The 22,847-nt window shown below is 40.3% G+C and overlaps 1 protein-coding gene across 2 annotated transcripts; it reads left to right on the forward strand.

Moving 5' to 3' along the window:
- The first annotated feature begins 8,836 nt into the window (after positions 1–8,836).
- ets2 (v-ets avian erythroblastosis virus E26 oncogene homolog 2) lies at positions 8,837–18,218 on the forward strand. 2 transcript variants are annotated; one of them, XM_035780119.2, is made up of 10 exons: positions 8,837–9,067; positions 9,934–10,003; positions 11,388–11,508; positions 12,753–12,872; positions 13,909–14,109; positions 14,317–14,391; positions 14,843–15,046; positions 15,225–15,494; positions 15,676–15,794; positions 16,502–18,218. In XM_035780119.2, the coding sequence occupies exons 2-10, from the start codon at positions 9,941–9,943 to the stop codon at positions 16,715–16,717; spliced, it is 1,389 nt and encodes a 462-aa protein (XP_035636012.1). In that variant the 5' UTR covers positions 8,837–9,067; positions 9,934–9,940; the 3' UTR covers positions 16,718–18,218. The 2 variants fall into 2 exon arrangements, with proteins under 2 accessions (XP_035636012.1, XP_035636011.1); XM_035780118.2 differs by having other exon boundaries at positions 8,837–9,063.
- The last annotated feature ends 4,629 nt before the right edge of the window (positions 18,219–22,847 follow it).

The following is a 22,847-nucleotide window of genomic DNA, read 5'->3' on the forward strand; positions in this document are numbered from 1 at the left end:
AATGATAATCAGCAGTAATAAGCAAGATATATTCAAAGGCCCAATGATAAAACATGACCACAAAATGATTTGTAATAATTTATGTAAATGTCAGTGACTTACATATAAAAAAAAAAACATTTTAATGCATTTTTTTGTTGCATACTGACATGCATGGCTTTTGTCATTGAAATAACCACAATTATTGATAGGCCTACAAATAATGATTTGTCACACATTGAAAAACATGGTAATAATGGTAGTAATCACAAATCTTACATTATGCAAGAACACACTATAATAATAATAATTGTTGTAATATCCACTTCAGCGCTCTGTTTTCAAGGTTTAAGGTTTCAAAGTGAAAATACTTTGTGTTTTTATTTGCAAAACAATACCATTCTGCAGAACAAACTGCCCTTTGGTGACAGTTTTGGACAGGGTCTAGCATACAGAAGTCTGCTTGTGACAGAGGGGTGTTTTCAATGAAAGCTAAGTTATTTTAGCTCCAGACATGTTTACATTTCTGTGGTTTAGTCTCTAACTTTCCCTCTTTCCCTCTTTTTTCCCTCTCTCATTTCAGAATGGTGCACCACGAGTGAAGGCTCAATCCCCTCTGCACCCAGACATTCCTTCAGTCTGCCAGAAAATGAAGAGGAGGAGGGAGAAAAAGGTAGAATATGAAAGAAACACACGCACGCACACACACACACACACACACACACATGGACCCCCAGGTCTGGGTCAGGGGAGATGCAATGGGCACTAAGGGCCCCGTCCTCCCCCTCTTCCCCTCACCCCACCTCTGTTTGAACACCCTGAATCATTCTGATCCCTATACTTGTTGCTTGTGCAAAAACAACTTATGGCAATTGTCTATATTTTCTTAGATGCTCTATAATCATTTGCATTATCAAAATGGGAGACACCAGAGGAATCTAATGGTCATCTAAAGAGCACTTTTACTCCGAAAAGATCCACCCACCAATAATGTACCAGTAGATGGATAGTTCAATATTGAATCATGTGGTACACTTAGTGTACAAAACATTAGGAACATATTGCTAATATTGAGTTGCACCCCCATTTGCCCTCAGAACAGCCTCCATTTGTCAGGGCATGGACTCTACAAGGTATAGAAAGCGTTCCACAGGGGTGCTTGCCCATGTTGACTCCAATGCTTCCCACAGTTGTGTCATGTTGGCTGGATGTCCACCATTGGGTGGTGGACCATTCTTGATACACATGGGAATCTGTTGAGCGTGAAAAACCCAGCCTCATTGCAGTTCTTAGTACACTCAAAACAGTGCGGCTGGCACCTACTACCATACCTCGTTCAAAGGCATTTACATATTTTGTCTTGCCCATTCACCCTCTAAATGGCACACATTCACAATCCATGTCTCAATTTTCTCAAGGCTTAAAAATCCTTATTTTTAAATCCTTCATCTACACTTATTGAAGTGGAGAGGTGACATCAATAAGGGATCATAGCTTTCACCTGGATTCACTTGGTCAGGCTACAAAATATCATGGAAAGAGCAGGTTTTGTACACTCAGTGTATATTGTAATCTGAAATTAGGGCATGACTGCACATTTTTTAAATACAGTACTTTCAATTACTTGTGGTGCATTTGTTTTAGCTTGACCGGCAGACTATTCTATTGGTTCCATTGTGCTGAGAAAGCTAAATCAAGTGCACCTGACATATTTAAAAGCATTTTACATCAATTTGCCCCAGGCCTGCAATGCATCCAGGTAAGGTGTGCTTGATACACTTATGTGCCCTTCCTTCAAGTATCTATTGTCCCAGTAAGTCAGTAAACAGAATATTGTCAGACTGAGCCAGGATTTACTTTCTTATGACAGCCAAGCAGAGGTCGTTCCACTTTAGTCAAATCATGGAAGCAAACATCAATCCTTATGTACAGTACACAAAGAATGCAGACATAGAATTCTTCCCTCTAAACAAACAGAATTGAAATATTTAGAGGAATTAAAATCCTCCCCTAGATAGCTTGAGGCACACAGAGCACAGTGGTGCAGAATTGACAACTACCAGATGGCAAAATGAACACTGGCTATCTGAAAAAGTACCCAGATGGCTCAATGGCACTTTGCTGTCTGAGATAGTTTTGCTGTACCTGTGTAGAAAAGTTAGTTCACAGAGCTAGCCTACTGTGATGTGTAATCTTGCCTGCAACTTATAGGCTTTACCATAGAGAGCTAACAGTGCTGATTGACAATGACAACCCATGTACAATGTCTTATTGGATAAACCAGCAGGACCCTTGATCTGAGCTCTTTTGGGTTGAATGAAGACAATCAAATGATCTGTTGAATGAGAAAAAAAACAGTTGATCTGTTGTCATTCATCATCATATCTGCTTCATCCCCACATTAAACATCTATGCTCAATGGAATATTAACCATTGTCTTGTCATCAGGAAAAGTTTAAATAAACCAAGCATGAATGTTGCTGACATTTTTGCACTTTCTGTCATTTTTCAGTAGCTATGTCATCTGTAGATACTTTGAGGTTGTAGAGCCTAATGGTCCAGTGGTTAGTGTTGAGTGATAGGGACCTGGGCGAAACTGTCCCGTGTAAAAGGGGGTCTGTGTGACCCCGCCATGGCACCCAAGACACGCCACTCTCGCCGCTCCTAGATGACACGTGTGGTGTGTGAGGAGAGAGCGACAACACTGCCACATCTGGCCTGCCACAATGTGTTTCACATCCCTCTCTCCCCCCAAATAGGGAGAGGGAGAGGGCGAGAGAAGGAGTGGGGGGCAGAGAACCGAACCTCCCGGCTTCTTGGTGTTTTGTGTAGTCTGTTCTGTGTAGAATCTGTTTTCAACAGGGAGGGAGGGAGGGGGGGAGGGAGGGAGGGAGAAAAAGAGCAACGTTGAGTCTAGACAGTGGAGGTTGGGATTGAAATCTGGAAGCCATTGACTCCAGCTCGGTGCTCGGGGTTGCCTCTCTCTCTCTGCAGAAAGGGATCGCATTTCACTGCCTAATTACACATGAAAAATGGTCACATTATTTTTTTCACTTTGCTTCTTGTTTTTTTTACACACAAAACTGGGTGGGGAGGCTGGCTCTGAATAAGCTGTTGTGCCCAGATCATGTTTTGGGATATCAGTATTAGTATAGTTAGAGGCTGAATTGTGTGCCCATTGTCAATAGCCTTTTTAAAAATAACTGTTTATGCTGTATGGATATATTGTTATCTCTGGATACATTTAATGTAAATGTTTAATGTACACTCCAGTGTGTCAAATCATACAAGCCCCTAGACAAGGCCATCTAAACTATAATGTGGTATTTTTGTAATTGAAGACTAGTTCAGTATTATGATTTTAGCAAATTATAATCAAATTATTGCATAAATAAGTATGAATAAATCTGTGAACCGGTATGTACATTTCAGCCATAAAATGAACTGAAAACCTCAGCTCATTTAAAAAAAATTCTGGTATACATTTGCAAAGTCTATTTTTAGTTGATTTCGACCAACAGAGGGAGGTATAGCCAAGCAAATAAACCCCAGCCAATAAAAACAAATGGCTGCATGTACTTTTCACAGAACTGTCAATCGAATGGAGATGTAGAAATGGGTCATTCTATCACAGACTGATGATGTCAGTCATAACAAAAGTTTTATATGGACAGATGACCAGGTAGATTTAGTGTCAAGATTCAAATGTATTTGGTACTCTACCTTTTACAATGCCCATTAGGCTTACATTCATTCCACAGATTGAGCCTTGGGTTCAGGTGAGTCTCTGTGTTTCTGTGGACCAGTGGATCTTAAAGAGAACTAGGCTAGTGCTTGTCAGGGGAGATATTTAGTAAGGAGAGGAACATTTGATTCCAACATACAGTAGCTAAGTCATGACCACATGTAATACACAATGGTTTTAATGGTACACAGTGGCACCAATCCTTCCAGGAGTCGATATGGTAACAGTGACTGCCTCTTAAGTGTGAAACGCTTCAGTAAAACTTCAAAAAAAGGGGAAACGTTACTATACAATGAGTATCAGCTTCAACATGTGCCGTTCTCTATGGAAAAGCCATCATGCACTCAGGACTGAAAAAAGACTCCAGTGAAAATACAAATATGCAAACTCCTATTTTGGTATGCCGCGCAGTCATCTGCTGAGAGACTCTCTGTCGGTGAGTGGCAGTGTTCTGAGCGAAGCAGCAGAACGACTCTGGGAGATGATTTTATGGAGGACTTTCTCATGGTGGGTTCACTCCAGGGGGGCCTGACGGTGGGGCAGGGATCTGTCCATCCAGATGCCTGAGCACATTTCACTGCTGTGTGTGCACTGTACTCAGCTTTTATTTCTGTTGAACTTGGATGCTCAATCGTTCAGGCCTTTGCGAATACTCCAAGAAAAGAAAAGAAGAAAACTTGATGAGTCATGCAAAATAAAATGGTGAGGCCAAAACAAAGCCGTGAAAAAGAAAAACACTGAAAAGAAAGTACCATCACTCAGGGTGTGATATGTTGGTCATGTTAGAACGTGTCATGATTTTGTAGGATAAGCTTATCTGGGAAACACATAGAATGTCTTATGGGGAGTAGTTTGAGAGGTCTTCTGTGTAGGCGACCATTAAATACATTGCCCTCTTTTTAGACATTATGTGTACCAAACAATGAAGATGAGTGATGGGTCGTGATGGTTGGTCGTGAGTATGAGAAACCTTTCATTGCCACTGTTTTTGTAGTCTTTCCCAACATCCATAACTGACCAGGGCGGAGGCCAGCGTTCACAAGATAATTTGATTCACGGTTCCAAGATAACTGTTTCCACATGCTGCTCTTTATATCAATCAGTGATAGGCTCCAGATCTGCAGTAGATTAATTGGCAGCCAGGTATCAACATCCTTAAACAAACTATTTTCAAAGCAGGTCTATGTCCTGTCAGCAGTCAGCACACACCCATCCCTAGTTTTTTCTCCATCTCATTTCCCTCCTCCATACCTTTCTCTCCTTCATCTCTCTTTCCCCCTTATCTCTATCTCCCTCATTGCACTCTCTTTCATCTCTCTCCCTCTCTTTTCACATTTAGCACTGAAACAGACAGAGAAGGAGTTGGGAGTTGCTTAGCAACAGTAGATGCAATGAGTGCAATGAAAAGCTAAATCATGTTTTGCAGACCCGGGCAACTTGCCCTGCTACCCAACAATGTTTTCAATAGGGCAGATTAATATTTTCATTGGTTGAATGATGTTACATAAAAATGAGTGCTTTACATAATTTCTCATTGTCATCTGACCTCTCATGGCTGTTTCAATACAGGGCTGCTGTCCATTGAAATTAAGCAATAGTCATTGGAATCATCATCTTCATCATACTGCATGTATGAATTAACAGGTTGATTTCAATACAAGCGAAAAGGGGAAACGGAGCATGGCGTCCTTCAGTGAGGTTTTATGTCTATAATATAAGCAGTGGTAGGTAGTCTAGTGGTTAAGAGTATTGGACCAGTAACCGAAAGGTTGCTGGTTTGAATCCCAAACTGACTAGGTGAAAGGTCTGTCATTCTGCCCTTGAACAAGGCAGTTAATCCCTAACAACTGCACTGTGGATGTTGATTAAGACAGCCCCAATGCATTTTTCTAAGTCAGATGGGTTGGGTTAAATGCGGTAGACACATTTTGGATAAATACATTCAGTTGTGCAACTGGTATCCCCTTTCCCTAATTGCTCTAGATAAGAGTGTCTGCTAAATGGCGTAAATGTGATATCAAGGTAGACATGCTAAGGGTTAGTACTGTGCTCCACAACTTTTGTAGATCAGCAATTAATTTCAAGGCTAAGTGCCAGCATTCTGAAATGATTTCCTTTTATTCTTTCCTGGTTTTTATGTAAGTGTGATTTTTAAAGGTGGTCACTGCAGGCTTACAGACCTCATAATAAGAAGAAATACCTCAATCTCACTAAGACACAAATGGCAACACTTTATTTGAGCCCTCTGTTATGTTCAATGAAGGCTACCAAAGTCTGGCCCTCTACTATTCTACTACCTGAAACTTGGGTACAATTCCAAAGATGAACCCCATCCTCCAAATGGATTGAAATATGTCAAAGCATTCCACACATAGAGGTAGAACTGACTAAACACCTGATATACTTTATGTTGATGAAAATGGTCCATGGCCTGTAGAACTATGCTAGATACTGCATGTGTCCAACAGACTGGCATGTACAAATACTACATGATTCAAAATAATTACAGCAAATTTTGAGGTTAATTGTTACAAATCAAAACACAACCTTCTAAACCAAGCTTGGACATTGAAACTTTACTAATCTAAAACTTCTCTCCCAAAGGTTTCATTTAAAGACATCCTCCAGTGATTTTTAAACGTTTATTGTTGAAAAGCGATATCCCAAGTGTAAATACAGTAAATTACACACACTAAAGGGTAAAAAAACATGTTATCATCAAAAAACTTCAAGGTGAAGTGCATTCAAAGAGTTGGTCTGATGGGAATTTCTGATGTCATCGGTCTCCCCTTTGCTTGAGGAACAATAGAGGAGCAATAGAGAACATAAGAGCAAAGCCCCACCAATCACAACGAGGTTTACCGAATTCCACACCTCTGGAAGAGTTCTCAATTACATTTGACTGAAAGTAGTGGGGAGGGCACTTTTTACAATACGGATACACCCTATTCACTGATTCACTTGTAACAGGGGGTCTATACCTACTGTCTTTCTCGTGGTCGAGGTGAGAATAAAGGGTGACACTTCATCACACACTGTACATTTCTCTATTGTCCAGGCATTGTCCCCCACAGTTGTGTGTCTGGGAGGATGTGTCAACAGTCAATATCAATATCATTTACACTGTATCATTTAGGGATGGAGGTATCCACTCATGCAGACATGATGGAAAATGCTGTGACATACAGATGTTAAAACTTCTTATGGCTGCAAGGGGCAGTATTGAATAGCTTGGATGAAAGGTGCCCAAAGTAAACTGCCTGCTCCTCAGTCCCAGTTGCTAATATATGCATAGTATTATTAGTATTGGATATAAAACACTCTGAAGTTTCTAAAACTTTTTCAATGATGTCTGTGAGTATAACAGAACTCACATGGCAGGCAAAAACCTGAGAAGAAATCCAAACAGTAAGTGGGAAATCTGAGGTTGATCGAGTTTCAACCCAGCCCTATTGAATACACAGTGGGATATGGATAAAGTTGCACTTCCTAGGGCTTCCACTAGATGTCAACCGTCTTTAGAAACTTGAATGAGGCTTCTACTGTGTTGTGGAGCCGGATGGGAGCTCTGTGAGTCAGTGGTCTGGCAGAGAGCCAGGTCCTGGTCATGCGCATTTGACATGATAGCGACCTGCGTTCCATGGCTTCTCTACAGACATAGGAATTCTCCGGTTGGAACTTTATTGAAGATTTATGATAACAACATCCTAAAGATTGATTCTATACTTAGTTTAACAAGTTTCTTCAACCTGTAATATAACTTTTTGAAGTTTTCGTCCGACGTTCAGATGGACCTACATGAGCGTTTGGATTTGTGTACTAAACGTGCTAACAAAAGTAGCTACTTGGACATAAATAATGGACATTATCGAACAAATCAAGCATTTATTGTGGAACTAGGATTCCTGGGAGTGCATTCTGATGAAGATTGTCAAAGGTAAGGGAATATTTATAATGTGATTTCTGATTTCTGTTGACTCCAACATGGTGGATAATTGTATTTATTTTCTGAGCATCGTCTCAGATCATTGCATGGTTTGCTTTTTCCGTAAAGTTTTTTTTTAAATCTGACACAGCGGTTGCATTAAGGAGAGGTATATGTATATATCCATGTCTAACAATTGTATTTATCGACATTTATAATGAGTATTTCTGTCAAATTATGTGGCTCTCTGCAATATCACCGGATGTTTTTGGAACTAGTGAACGTAACGCGCCAATGTATACAGAGATTTTTTTTATATACATATGAACTTTATCAAACAAAACATACATGTATTTTGTAACATGAAGTCCTATGAGTGTCATCTGATGAAGATCATCAAAGGTTAGTGATTCATTTTATCTCTATTTGTGCTTTTTGTGACTCCTCTCTTTGGCTGGAAAAATGGCTGTGCTTTTCTGTGAGTTGGTGGTCACCTAACATAATCATTTGTGGTGCTTTCGCTGTAAAGCCTATTTGAAATCGGACAATGTGATGGGATTAACAACAAGATTACCTTTAAAATGGTATAAGATACATGTATGTTTGAGGAATTTTAATTATGAGATTTCTGTTGTTTTGAATTTGGCGCCCTGCACTTTCACTGACTATTGTCATATCGATCCTGTTAACGGATTGCAGCCCTAAGACGTTTTAAATAGACCAACACAAAATAATCAGGCCATACTTAATGTTCTTGTTCTATAACTTCCTGATCTTTCTTTGGCCCATGTTTTGGATCTAGGCTGAAACATATCAGTGAACAAAAATATTACTGTTGGTTAATTGATTGAGGAAACATTTCTCATATGTTTTATTTATTCTCAAGTGGCACTGCCTTTGAAACCTCAAAGTATAAGATTGACAGGGCCATTTCACAATTGGCTAATATGAATTACTGAGCTGAGTGTGTTTTCGATCAGCATTCATCCCTGACAATATTTCTGGATAAGTGCGTCAGAGTTGCTTGGCTTCTGCACGTTTTCAACGTTAATAAATGTTTTATTTTTGACAGAACTGCAACACTGTTTACATCCGGTAAAGCGCGTTGAATATGTTCCACTATGATCATTTTCCATTGCTTATTACACGCTCCTCCCACTGAGCTACGAAAACAGCAAAAAAAAGATGCACTTCCTCATTACCGAGATACACTCGTCAAGCACACACGAAGAAACAAGGCTGTGCATTGTTTTGATTTTATACTGGTCAGTGTATCTGGGAGTTACAAAAACTCAAATACAGCATAGGCTTGCGCACATACAACACTGAATTGGATAAATATTCAATATCGAAAAGGAATACAATTTAACGTTACACTGTTGCTGTTTTGAAGAACAGCGGATCAATTCAACAGGTAGGTAGGTCCCTGATTTGTGTCTCTTCTCTCGTTCTTTGATCTATTCCTAGACAATGTGCCATTTGACTCTGTACTGCTTTCCTGAATAGTTTGTTTCTGTTCTACATGACATTTGCGATAATTGTTTCTGGTGGAATAATAACCAACGGTAAATCCCATTCCATGCCTTGTGGTCTATGCAACATATTATTTAAATTAGGGTAATGATTAATTTATCACTGATATTAAATATATCTTTACGAATTATTCAACATGGCTATGTCAATAGAATCACTATTGAATGTGTGGCCGCTAATCTAATATGAAGGACCCCCCCACCATGAGGGGCCTTGAGTCATTTCGGGACCGATTAAACTTGTGACCAATGAGAGAATTATGCAATAGTTCTGTCTCAGACATTCGTGATGTCATAATGATAGTGTGTGTGTAATTGTTGGCCTAATGTAAAACAGGTATATTTTTAACATGTTTAAGTAATTCCCCAAGCTAGCCAAATCAATAGCCTATTTATTCAATTGTGTTCAGGTTGCTTTGGAAAGTGTACCAATGCATTAGGATATTGAATTAAATGTGCAGGCTTTATTTATATAATGTACTAACACAATCTAGGCACTATTAAGCCATTATGTGCTCGGTATAAAATAAGACATTGTAATATACTCATATTTATACATTGCATATTTTGTTGTTGCTATTTAGGAGAACAGTTGATCTATAGGTTGCATGTGAATTCATTGTCATTGTAGAGAAATGTATTACAACCCTCAGAGACAGATACAGTATCATACAAATTTCCATTCAGTGTGATGTCATTACTGATGTGTATTAGTGTTTCTCATAAAGTTTCTCTCTGTAATTTACCTGAAGATTACTGATGTGTGACCTCAGCATGGACAAAGTGGCCCCCTTGTCCACTGGCTATCGCTCCAGCCTCAAGGTGAGACTTCACAAGGCTGTGCCACTAATATAGTAGATAGGTAGGAAAATCACATACATCGTAGTGCTGGAGATGTGTATAGTAGATATAGGACCACTGTATCACAACTGATTCTGCAAGGCTGGATCAAAATCCTGCACACCCAATAGCTCTCCAGGACTGGAATTGGAGCACCCTTCACTCAAGGGTATTGGGGAGTTAAGAAAGCACGGATTCCAAATATCAAATATCAGCAGAGATTTATTTTTAAATCCTGTGTGTTGCAGCACACTTGAGTCTGCTATTCTTCTCCCCATAACTTTAACCATAAAATAATAAATGAAAAGAAAGAGGACAAAGTCAGGCATATTAAATGTGAAGATAATTGGGGAGCTGATGGAGGAGAGGCTCCCAATCTTTCCACCTTCTCTACGGCCACTAACTCAATTGGTCCCCTTGGTAACTAGCAAGAAAAAAGGCTCTCAAGACATTGAGGGACCTGTTTGTGCCAGCCTATTAAACAGTTTATGGATAAAAAAGGATGATGTTTTGTGGGGAGTTATTTGAATAAAAAATAATTGTGCCTTCAAGTATTAGACAGGCGCACAAATGGCACTTTAGCGTACATCTTTACTATAGATGTCCTAATGATTTGTTAAGGTTTCATGTGCGGCTTGGTTGTATAACATCATAAGAAGTCTCATCAGCATCTGTAACATGCTGAGATGGGTACAGTGCAGATTCAAGCAGAGCTCATCTTAAAAGGGCTTGTTTTTACCTAATAGAATTGTGAAGAAGAGCCTGGTTTGTCTAACCTGATTTGAAGAGGGGGAACGAGAGAGAGTGAAAAGGGAGAGTGAAGGATAGAGGGAGGAGGGGGTAGAGTTTTTTTCTCTCAAAAAGCAACAGCCTATGCTGGGTAATAAACCCTCAGAGTTGAACGGCTCCCAGCTGCATCAAGGGGAGTTTCTAGTTCTGCTACGGAACAGGAAGACTATGTATGGTCATCCTCTCCCAGCGGTTCAGGGCCAGGCTTAGCTGGGAGAATGAGAAAGGCCTGATGTGTTTGACTAATGATGACAGATTGGCTCTACTGAAAGGGAGTGCCCACATACAGAGTTGTTTCTGTCAATACTTTTGCCTGCTCTGTTATCTTTTGTCTTTTATCTCACTTTGTGACTCCGTCTGAAGAAGTGAATAAGGTATTTCCTAAATCATTCACAGTATCTGTGAGTGATCAGGTGTTGGTCATCCGTTCAGGACGATGCTTGTCTCACTTAATATATCCAATTATGTAGACATACAGTAGAATGGGGCTTTCTCAAATCATCAGGCAAAATACATGTTTTGTGTCTTTTAATTTAAACTAACAGTATGTTGTTTATTATGTGTTTGTCCTCCACAGCGGCAGGCAGCGTTTGACCTTTTTGAAGATCCCATGTCTCTGTTCTCGGGATACTTCCTCCCCTCAGACGATGAGCAGTCTTTTCAGGAGGTGCCCTCTGGCCTCAACTGTGTCTCACATGGTACGCCACCACCACAACCTACCAATGAGTGCCACATCACTCTAGCCCTCTACTTTACACCAAAACACTTTCATAACACCAATACCAACTAATTACCCCAGGCCAAAGTTAGACCAAGCTCTATTAGGAATATTATTTGCGAGACATGAGGTGACAAAGTTAACCATGTAGTGATTGCTGGCATACAAACTACTTTAATTCATGATTAACAGAAAAACAGGTGTTTATTTGTGGTTAACAATTATCCATAACCCAAACGTTGTTAATCAATCTCATCCGGTTGCATGGCAGCTAGCCCACTTAAATTGTCTGAACCCTATTTATATATTTTTTGAAGGCCCAATGCAGCTGGGGTTTTTTTCAATCTCAATATTAAATCATTACTGGGTAACAATTAGGTACCTTACTGTAATTGTTTTGAATTAAAATGAAACAAAAATAGTAGCTTCTTTGCAAAGAGCAATTTCTCAAGCAAGAATTTAGCTGGGAGTGGTCTGAGTGGGGAGGGGGAAACTGAAAACTAGCTTTTATTGGCAGAGTGGTCTGGACCTCTTTCTTATTGGTCTATTAACTAATTAAACACCTGGTGATGTCACCAGGCATGCCAAAACTCCATCCTACCTAAACAGACTGACATTTTAGGCAATCTTTTCAAATAGCTCTTTCACTAAAAGGGCATCGTCATAATTTTCAAAATTGCACAGTATTATTCTAACCTCATAGTGTGTAAATGTATATAAAACACAGGGAAATAATAGTTTTGGCTGCACTGGGCCTTTAAATGGAACTTTATTTCTGAGTTTGTGTACGAGTAGTGTTTTTAAGGCTGTTGTTAGTGTGCACAAAACAGAGTAGTGTACAACCAATTTGGAGCTGAATCAACTATGAACAGTATTAGGATGTGGCATACTGTACAGTGTTCATTCTTGTTTGCATTGACAGACCTGCCTATTGTGTTGAGATCACACCAACTTGTGGTTTGTGATGCGCAATGGAGGTTATTATACAGATCACTATGCTGAGAGCTTTGCCATTTCTAAAAGGCCATTGTTCTTATAGCATTGACAGTAAACCCTGCTCATATGTGTGTAATCACATACGCAGGCACAAAGGAAATGTGCATTTTTTACTGATTTGGGTCTTTAAACAATTATCACACTGTTAAAGCAATGTTATTACATAAGAAAGGTCTAGAAAGGTTGATTAATAGAGTAATCAAACATTTGTTTTTGTAAACTCTCCAGAGATGGGCCCTTGCTCTGTTCCACTTTTGACCCCGTGCAGTAAGGCAGTGATGAGTCAGGCCTTGAAGGACAGCTTCAGTGGCTTCTCCAAGGTCCAACGCTGCTGTGGCATCTCCAACAGTGAGTCACTTTCTACACCTGCTCAGTCTCATTGTCCTCCCTTTTTCTTCATTTCTATTTAAATGTTTTCTACAAGGATGACAATTTGCTAATTTCCTAGCTAATTTTGAACTGGTTTGGAAGTCAGTCATTTTGGGCTCATTTCGAAAGCTTTGCACTCACTCCAGCTTCCACAATAGATTAACTCCTGATTCTTACTCGTTAACACCATGTTTGTATGACATTTTCCCACTTGTTGAGTGTTTAAGTATTTTTCTTTTCTTCCCCTCTTTAAAGGACAGGTGCACCTTTTTTAACCAAATCTCTATTTTTGATGTAAATAGCATGTTATAGAAGTATCCAGACACTTTCTTTGCGATTTCACTTGGTTTGGAGAAAGAGATCTCCCCACCAGCAATAGACTTCCTCATTGCTCACTCTGCAATATGGGGGCCACAGATAAACATGAACAAAGGCTCCAAAAACACCCAAATATCTCCTTTTAGAAATGGCAAAGCTCTCAGCATAGTGATGCAGGTCTTTAGATGTTATACACATGAAATTGTGTAATTCCAAACTTTATACACAACTTTATATTCCATTTTATTGGACTCGGGCGATACTTTTCCATGTGCGAGCATGCACATGCTTTCTCATTTCTCGTGTCACCACAATGGGAACCAAAAAATACATAAATGCTCGCACACAGAAAAGTATCGCCCGTTTCGGAAATGACTTATTTGTTCATGTTTATCCATACTGCAGAACAAGCAATAATTAAGTATATTGCTGGTGGGGTAAGTTTCTCAAAACCAAGTGAAATCGGGGAAAAAACTGTGTCTGGACTCTTCTATAACATGCCATTTACATCAAAAATTGAGATTTGGTAAAACATTTTGCCTGTCCCTTAATCATTAAAAAGTAAGCCAAGTTAAGTAAAATCAAGTCAAAGACTGGTGGATTTTGGTGACGTTTCCATGGAATTGTGAATGAACTTTTTAGTAATTTAAAATGGCTGTATATTAAGCCATATCTTTTTTCTTTCTTGCTTTCACAGACCCCCATAAGTGGACCAAGCAGCATGTGATGCAGTGGCTCCACTGGGCAGCCAGTGAGTTCAGCCTGGCTAACATCCACTTCTTTAAGTTTGACATGAACGGCCAGGAGCTGTGTGACCTGGGCAAGGAGAGCTTCCTGGACCTGGCCCCAGACTTTGTGGGCGACATCCTGTGGGAGCACCTGGACCAGATGATGAAAGGTAACAGTGGAATTTTTTAGTCAGATGGTATTTGTGTGGAAGGAAGATGGGGGAAAGAATAGGTGGGGTCGTCAGTTTTTTTGTATTCAGGTGGAAAGGGTTTCTTTATTCTATAGAATTACTGTACCCTTTGGCTAAATGATACACTCTAAAATCAAATAACAGTATTTCTGATGGTTCCTGACTTGATCCTCCGTTTTCTTCCAGAATGTCGAGAGAGAGAAGAATCCAAAAGCCTCAGCAGTGTTGTGCCCTCAGTAACCAACTGGATGAGCTCTGTCGGTGAGTGTCCATTAGAAAAACATACTGAGCACCAGAGGGTTCAAATCCAAGTAAACATCAGATAGACAAAACAGTTTGGCTTCAGCTTCATTTGAACAGAAGCCTTAAAGGCCCAATTCAGCCATTTAAACAAATCTCAATATCAAATCATTTCTGGCTAACAAATAAGTACTTTACTGTGATTGTTTTAAATTAAAATGGTCAAAAATAAACTGTCTGGGAATGGTCTGAGTTGGGAGGGGAAAGAGAGAGAGGTTAGAAACGTTCTTATTGGCCTATTAACTAATTTACTGTCTAGTGATATCGCTATTCCAAACTCAGTGTGGAAATATATCTAAAACATAGAAAAATCACGCTTTTGACCGCACTGGGCCTTTAAGCTGTCCAAAGAGGTCTCTGAGGTCTCTGATGAGATGAGGTGAGCTAAGTGGGCATATGTTCTTCTTTACAGGCTTCAGTCTGGAGGAGACCCAGTGTGCCCTGCAGGTGCCTGACAACAGCGGTAGTCTGCTGAGAGAACTGTTTGAGACTGCAGACAAGACTACCCTGCTGACCCGAGATCAGGAGTTCTCCGTGTTCTCTAAGCCCCAACTGAGCACGGTCAATGTCAGCTACATCAGGAGCAACCCAGACGCAGGGCAACTCTGCAAAGCCTGTGAGTAGGCCAACTCACTGTTGTCTAGAAGCTATTAATCAATGTTAATTCATTCGTGTTCTTTTTCCAAGGGAACACATGTAAGCGATTCCCAACAGATATTTGAATTCAGTGATATTTCCTTAACTTGATTCAGTTTCAGTTGAACTAACCATCTCTGTGCTTTGTTTATCTACAGTCTCGTCCCAGGACCAGAGTTTGTGTTCATTGGAGAGCATGGACAGCTTTGAGGGGCCAGAGTCCATGCTGCAATCCTGGGGTAGCCAGTCTTCCCTGGCGGACAACCAGAGGGTGCCGTCACACGACAGCTTTGAGGACGAGTGCAACAGCAGCACCCTGATCCTGGGGAATCAGGGCCTATCCTTCAAGGACTACGTCCAGGAGAGGAACGAGCCTGTGGAACTGGGAAAGCCTGTCATACCTGCTGCCGTGCTGGCTGGCTTCACTGGTGAGTTTATGAATCCGCTGGCACAGTCAAACCCAGCTCATCTTGTATGAAATACTATCTATCTCTCTGTCAACCCCAGTTTCAACTCCAGTTCAAAACAGTACACTACAGTTGTGTATACACAAACTATGCCTTTTGATCGCCGTCTGACTCCTATGCTTTTTTTTTCTCCTCTCAACAGGAAGCGGTCCTATCCAGCTGTGGCAGTTCCTGCTGGAGCTCCTGACTGATAAGAGTTGTCAGGCCATCATCAGCTGGACCGGAGACGGCTGGGAGTTCAAACTCACTGACCCAGATGAGGTGAGTGTCAATTGGCCTCATACAATATGTGTATATCAGGTTGTGGAGGAGATATCCACAAGGGTTTACAGTAGGGGTGTACCGAGTACTCTGACAAAAAGAGTATCGCAATGGATATGGAGAATTTTCGGAATGCGATTATGTATTTTTTGTAATTAAAATAGTAATTGTCAGCTGCCAGCACGCATCTCTCTGTCCCTCAAAAAGTGTGAAGCCCTTTATGCTCTAAATAACTATTGGCTAGTTCTTCCATCTGTAAGAAACAAGCAGGATATCGTTTGAGCCTGCTGCAACGATTGGATTAGAAAAAGCCGTTCTCCCTCTGCACTTATTTCCCCAGACAGACATACGGGGCGCTCCGTCTCTCTCACTCATCTCAGGGCACATTACACCACTTCTACAAACATTGTGTGTGAATCAGAATTGTTAGTGATTGTTGTTCTAGCTATCAATCTAGTTATATTAGTTATACTTTGCTGAGGACATATGTTTGTTTTTGTTTGTGTACTTACTGAGTAGCTTAAAATATATAAATATAAATATATAAATATTAATACAATTACAAATACGAGTATGACGAGATTGGCTACACCGCTAGTTTACAGGACTAAAAAAGTCTTCAACATAAGAGCCATCAGAAGACATCAAGATGTAGTGTAAGACTCTGTTTTCCATTGGTGTTTATCATTCTCTCCTTCCTCTTCCAGGTGGCTAGACGCTGGGGCCGCAGGAAGAACAAGCCCAAGATGAACTACGAGAAGCTGAGCCGTGGCCTGCGATACTACTACGACAAGAACATCATCCACAAGACCTCGGGCAAGCGATACGTCTACCGCTTCGTCTGTGACCTGCAGAATCTTCTGGGCTACTCGGCCGAAGAGCTCCACATCATGCTAGGGGTCCAGCCTGACACTGAGGATTGAACCAACTGGTGTTTTATCGAAAGGAGAGGGGTTGGAGATGTAGCCAGTGGGGCTTCACTACCCCAACTTAGCAAAAGTTGCTAATGTTACAGGCCATCTGAAAGTAATTTCTGGTCATTGAACAGGTGGCACTGATTGATGTCCACTGATAGTGGCTACACTGGTGGGCAGACAGTGAGCATCTCTAATTTGGAGAGGCAGCTCATGTCTCGGCTCTTGCGCCATCAATGTGCATCGTTGTGCAAGCTTTGGTTGAGAGGGGTGCCAGTATTTAAATCAAGCATTCCCTCTGGGTGAAAGTGTTATTGTGAAAGTTGTAATGGATCAGCTCTGTATCCATCTGCAAAGTGGAGAGCTGTTAATTGCTCAGATGACAATGGTGATCAATGTAACATAGCTGATTTTTTCATTCTTGCTTTATACTCAGCAAGTATGGTGTTTACGGAGTCTGAGCAGTGGACATTTAGACTAACTGTTAAAGATCTTGAGGTTACCAAACAAGAATGCTTTTGAGGTGGAGGATCCAGCGCATTAAATAGGAGTTTTGATGGAGAATGTATTCATGATTTTATGGAATAGCTAAGATTGCCTTTACTGTTGTGCTTTTACTAATGCATTGTCCTGCTACCAGTCATTGTGGCTATTGCATTTCTCTTCTATCAAAAAGGATATCATTTAATTATTGTTCTATAAATATGAATATTTTGTCATGTTTGGCGAGTTATACACAATTCACATGTGAATATGGCTTTAAAGGTTGAATGTAACGGTGTAGCAGCTATCAGAATTTATTTTTGTAGCAGGTTTATCAGGGATAAATTTGTGAATTGATTGTTTATTTATTTTTATGTGACCAAAGCGACATGTGGATGTATATGGTTTATTCTAAACTATAGTTGCATTTTGTTGTATGTTTTTATATTCTGCACCAAAGTCCCTGTGTATATATTATATTGGTACTACTGTACCTGTTATAAATACAATGAATATTCACTGTGTATTTTACTGAAGAAGATAAAGCAGCCTTTTTGAAGTTCTTGTACAGATGACAGACACACAAAAAAAGGGCATCATTTTGGCATGGGTACGATCTTATTCCTTCCTAGCCCATGTGTGTTTATGCTGTTCTCTTAATCATTTTAGTCGTCTTCTATTCATTGATATTGTATAACACAATGAAAAGTAAGATCATCTTAAGAATTCTGTTGTTGAAATCTTCATAAAATAGGACATTTTGAACTGACATGTGAAGCAACAGGGTTATTGTATATTGTTTTATAATAGAATGCTGGTCTTGCTACAACATCTAAGCTCTGAATATATAATTGGCAGCGTGACATGTTGTGCTGTTTGCTGTAACTAAAGATGCGCATGTCATCGGCATGCCAAAGACCAGTGTAACTTATTCATCAGAATGACTTTACTTAAATTACTTTGTCAGCATTTCAGTGGTCTTTAAATGGAAAATGGCTTTGACATTTTAATAAAAGCTTTATTTTTATATGGTATTATGTTTCTTTTATTGACTTTTGGTAGCTTAATATAAGGAGGGGTAGCTAATTAAAGAACCATGGTTTTTAAAGTACCAAAATGTGTGGGAGTTTCTTAAGCCCTTAGGATAAAAATCGGTCACACCAAGAATTAAGAAGTGATTTTTTTTAATTGCCAAAGTACTGGGTTTTTTATTTGTTTCTCTGTGTTAAATCTATTGTCAATCCACAGCTAGTCTCAATGCACATTAGACCATTGAACATTTTATCTTACCGGATACTACTTCCATCTCCAGCATATGGGACTCCCAATCATGTCCAGTTGTGATACAGCCTGGATTCAAACCAGAGTGTCTGTAGTGACGCCTCTAGCACTGAGATGCAGTGCCTTAGACCACTGTGCCACTCAGGAGCCCAACAATGATCAAACACCTACTGTATGTAAGCCCATGGATCAGCTTAGGAAATTTAGACTTTTCGTTGTGAAGCTCGCAATGTTCAAGGTTGGGGAATGACGCACTTTATTATATTTATGCACTATAATCATGTTGTCTTTTGTATATCATTATCAGTCATTTATAGCTAATGATCAATATGTGTAGTTTTAGGGCTGGTGCAATGTATAACCGTGCAACCAACGGTTATGGATGAAGACCATCATAAATAACCGCCATAACCGTTTAGAATTATAGAAGAAAAAACGTGTGGAACTGTTGACTGAAGACGGGACGATATTTGTGAATTTGAGTCCGTTTCTGCCGTAACATGGACTCTTAATAATTCCTGAAACAAAGCAAAGGAATCTTCAGTTGCCTAAGCAACGCACCCCACAATGCAGCAGCAGCTCACTATTTATATGGCTTCAATAGCTGCAGGAGTGGAGGAGAGGAGAAAATGTGCACAAAAAAAAATTTGAACAGTTATTAGTAACGGTGACCGTGGTCATTTGGCTGGCCAATTACCGTCATCCAAAATTCCTTAATCATCACAGCCCTATGCGTTGATTGACCCAGGCAAAAACACCCATGTAAAAGGATACATTCCAAAGGGAAGGTGCATAACGATGGAGGAATTCAGATATGATGTAATTGTTTTAAGTACTACCCACAGAGTTCTTAAACTACGGTGTGCGACATGTTCAATGTGCCAATAAATCATCAATGTTCCAGTTAATCAACACAATCTCCTTTTTTGGTTTTTCAAATTGCTGCGTCTTGGAGCTAGAATTTGGATCATGTAATAGAGAGCAATGTACAATACGGTGAACTTAGCAAACGATGCCTTTTTGGTAAGTACATGGGGGTCGACATCTTTATGCACTTTCGGCGTTCTATTTACTAAGTAGTTGAGGCTGGCGAGGAGAGAACGGCTCATAATAATGGCTGGAACATAATAATCTCATGATCATTAATAGAAATATGAAATAGTCACGTGATGCTCTAGCTACATGAGACGTGCTGCCTCTTTCCTTTTGAGAGCATGTGGAGTGAGATCTCTCACATATCTGATATGTCCAGACAGCTCCCCAGTCCCGGCTCTGTACACAACTGTACACAACACACTCTCCACACACAGCCCAGCGAGTCTCCGACAGCTGTGTCAACATGGCCTACACTGGGCCCTGTCGTAGTCCAGGTTATTCACCTACATGACTCAAAGACTCACTGTCAACATCTGTCTCCGCAATAAAGTGTGTGTGTCTGTGCCTGTGTGCGTGCGTGATTACACATATATGAGTAGGGTTTACTGTCAATGCTATAAGAACAATGAGTTCTATCTGTATAATAACCTCTATTGAGCAACACAAACCACAAGTTGGTGTGATCGCAACACAATAGGCAGGTCTGTCAATGCAAACAAGAATGAACACTGTACAGTATGCCACTGCCTAATACTGTTCATAGTTGATCCAGCTCCAAATTGATTGTAGACTACTCTGTTTTGTGCACATTAACAACAGCCTTAAAACACTACTCATACATATTCAAACTCAGGAACAAAGTTCAATTTAAAGGCCCAGTGCAGCCAAAACTGTGATTTTCCTGTGTTTTATATATATTTCCACACTGAGGTTGGGATAATACTGTGAAATGATAATGATGCCCTTTTAGTGTAAGAGCTGTTTGAAAAGATTGCCTGATAGTTCAGCCTGTTTTGGTGGGATGGAATTTTGGCATTCTTGGTGATATTAGACAGTCGTAGATAGTCATAGCAAAATTCTTGCTTGAGAAATTGCTTTTTGTTAAGAAGCTATTTTGGTTTATTTTTTTACCATTTTAATTGAAAACAATCACAGTAAGGTACTAAATTGTAACCCAGAAATGTTTTGGTTTTGAGATATAAACGGCTGCAATGGAGTGTTGCAAAATAAGTGTTGCAAAATACATTTAGAAATCTATGTTATTCAATTATTGCACCCACACTGCTTGCGCGCGCCAACAAGCATCTGCGACGCCAAGGGCTAAAATATTTCTGACGCAGATCGCGCTGCATTCCTGCCTCCCTCATCTCCTCATTGGTTTATAGAAGCAGGTACACACGTGCCATCTCCTCATTGGTTATACCCACGTGGGTGACTGAAAGACTAATGAGGTCAGTGCGGTAATGCACCTAATTTATGAAAGTTGCCATTCGCAATATAAAGTCAAGAGAAGAAAAAGCCTGGATGGAAGAGAGATGACTAGAAACGATTCGGTTGACCGTTTTATGTGTGGATTAATTGGCGGAGTAGAGGACCTTGTGCATTTCAGGTACAATAACAACTCAATGTTTATATCCCAGGACAAATTAGCTAGCAACAGCAAGCTAGCTAAATAGGACAAATTAGCTAGCAAGTGCAAGCTAACTAGCTAAATTGCCATGAATGTTTAATGCTTTTCGACCTGTCCCCAAATGAATGTAATTGGTTCAGAGTTTGTTTTGATATTTTAACCTGCATGTTGTGATCGCGTTTGGTGTGGGGGCACAAATTTAATTTATGCACGATGGCACAAGTTGCTGCACGAGCGCAGCCATTTGGGTTCCGTGTTTAAGAACAGTAACTAAAGGACAGTAACTAAACGTACATTTGCTTGACTGATCATACCTCTTAGGATTTTTATGTTGAGTTAACAAAATACATGCCATAAGAATTACAATACTATATTTCTGATCATTTCCACAAACTCTCCCACATCTTATAGTCTTACAAATAATATTGGTAAAAGATAGTGAGATAATACTGCTAAGGAAATGAAAAGTGAACATAGTGTTTACTGGAAGCAGTAACCTTCATATGACAGACTCAACTCAAGTGCTGCTACAGTAGCAGCACCCACACACAACCTTAACCTAACATGCTTCAGCTATTGTGTTGATCCTGCAGTCTAAGACGAACACATGACTTTCTCTCTGCATTGTGTGCCTGACATAACAAATAATACACACTCATCTTTTGTGGAACATGGTGTTCTACAGTGAAGGGCAACACTGAAGTGTACAGAACATGGTTTCTCAGGAATGAGTGGAGGAAGCAGAGTATGTGAGTGCAGTTGAGTGTTTAGAAAATCCTGCTCATCGCTCACAGCGGGCGCTCCATGTCCTTTCCAACCTCTCTGGTAAAAACGGCTCCTCACTGCTCCATGATGGCAACGGTGTTAGGCCTGATTACCAACAACTATGAGACAGCCTATAGGGAGGAGGTCAGAGACCTGACAGCCAGGAAAACAACCCCTTCCTCAAGACAAAGGTGATCGTGGCCTACATGAAAAGGAGGGCCAAAAACGCCCCCATTCACAATAACAGGGCTGTAGTGGAGCAGGTCGAGAGCTTCAAGTTCCTTGGTGTCCACATCACCAACAAACTATCATGGTCCAAACTAGAGGTCGACCGATTAATCGGAATGGCCGATTATTTAGGGCCGATTTCAAGTTTTCATAACAACCGGAAATCTGAATTTTTGGGCGCCGATTTGCCGATTTTAAGAAACAAACAATGTTATACCTTTATTTAACTCGGCAAGTCAGTTAAGAACACATTCTTATTTTCAATGATGGCCTAGGAACGGTGGGTTAACTGCCTTGTTCAGGGGCAGAACGACAGATTTTCACCATGTCAGCTCGGGGGAACCAATCTTGCAGCCTTACAGTGAACTAGTCCAACGCAATAACGACCTGCCTCTCTCTCGTTGCACTCCACAAGGAGACTGCCTGTTAAGCGAATGCAGTAAGCCAAGGTAAGTTGCTAGCTAGCATTACACGTATCTTATAAAAAAACAATCATAATCATAATCACTAGTTAACTACACATGGTTGATGATATTATCTAGCGTGTCCTGCGTTGCATATAATCTGACTGAGCGGTGGTAGGCAGAAGCAGGCGTGTAAACATTCATTCAAACAGCACTTTAGTGCGTTTTGCCAGCAACTCTTCCTTGTGCGTCAAGCATTGGGCTGTTTATGACTTCAAGCCTACCAACTCCCGAGATGAGGCTGGTGTAACCGAAGTGAAATGGCTAGCTAGTTAGCGCGCGCTAATTGTCGTTGGGTTGCTGGTTCGAGCCCAGGGAGGAGCGAGGTTAATCAAAGGTTAGTCAAAGGTTAATGAAATACAAATGGTATAGAAGGAAATAGTCCTATAATTCATATAATAACTACAACCTA

Source organism: Oncorhynchus keta, chromosome 11, assembly GCF_023373465.1.
Source record: "Oncorhynchus keta strain PuntledgeMale-10-30-2019 chromosome 11, Oket_V2, whole genome shotgun sequence".
Lineage (NCBI taxonomy): Eukaryota > Metazoa > Chordata > Actinopteri > Salmoniformes > Salmonidae > Oncorhynchus > Oncorhynchus keta.

Excerpts from the sequence above, each read along its gene's own strand:
- ets2 (XM_035780119.2), top strand. The coding sequence starts at position 9,941 with ATGTGTGACCTCAGCATGGACAAAGTGGCCCCCTTGTCCACTGGCTAT. Across the intron at positions 14,392-14,842 it reads CAACTGGATGAGCTCTGTCG|GCTTCAGTCTGGAGGAGACC; the intron begins GTGAGTGTCCAT and ends TCTTCTTTACAG. Across the intron at positions 15,795-16,501 it reads AACTCACTGACCCAGATGAG|GTGGCTAGACGCTGGGGCCG; the intron begins GTGAGTGTCAAT and ends TTCCTCTTCCAG.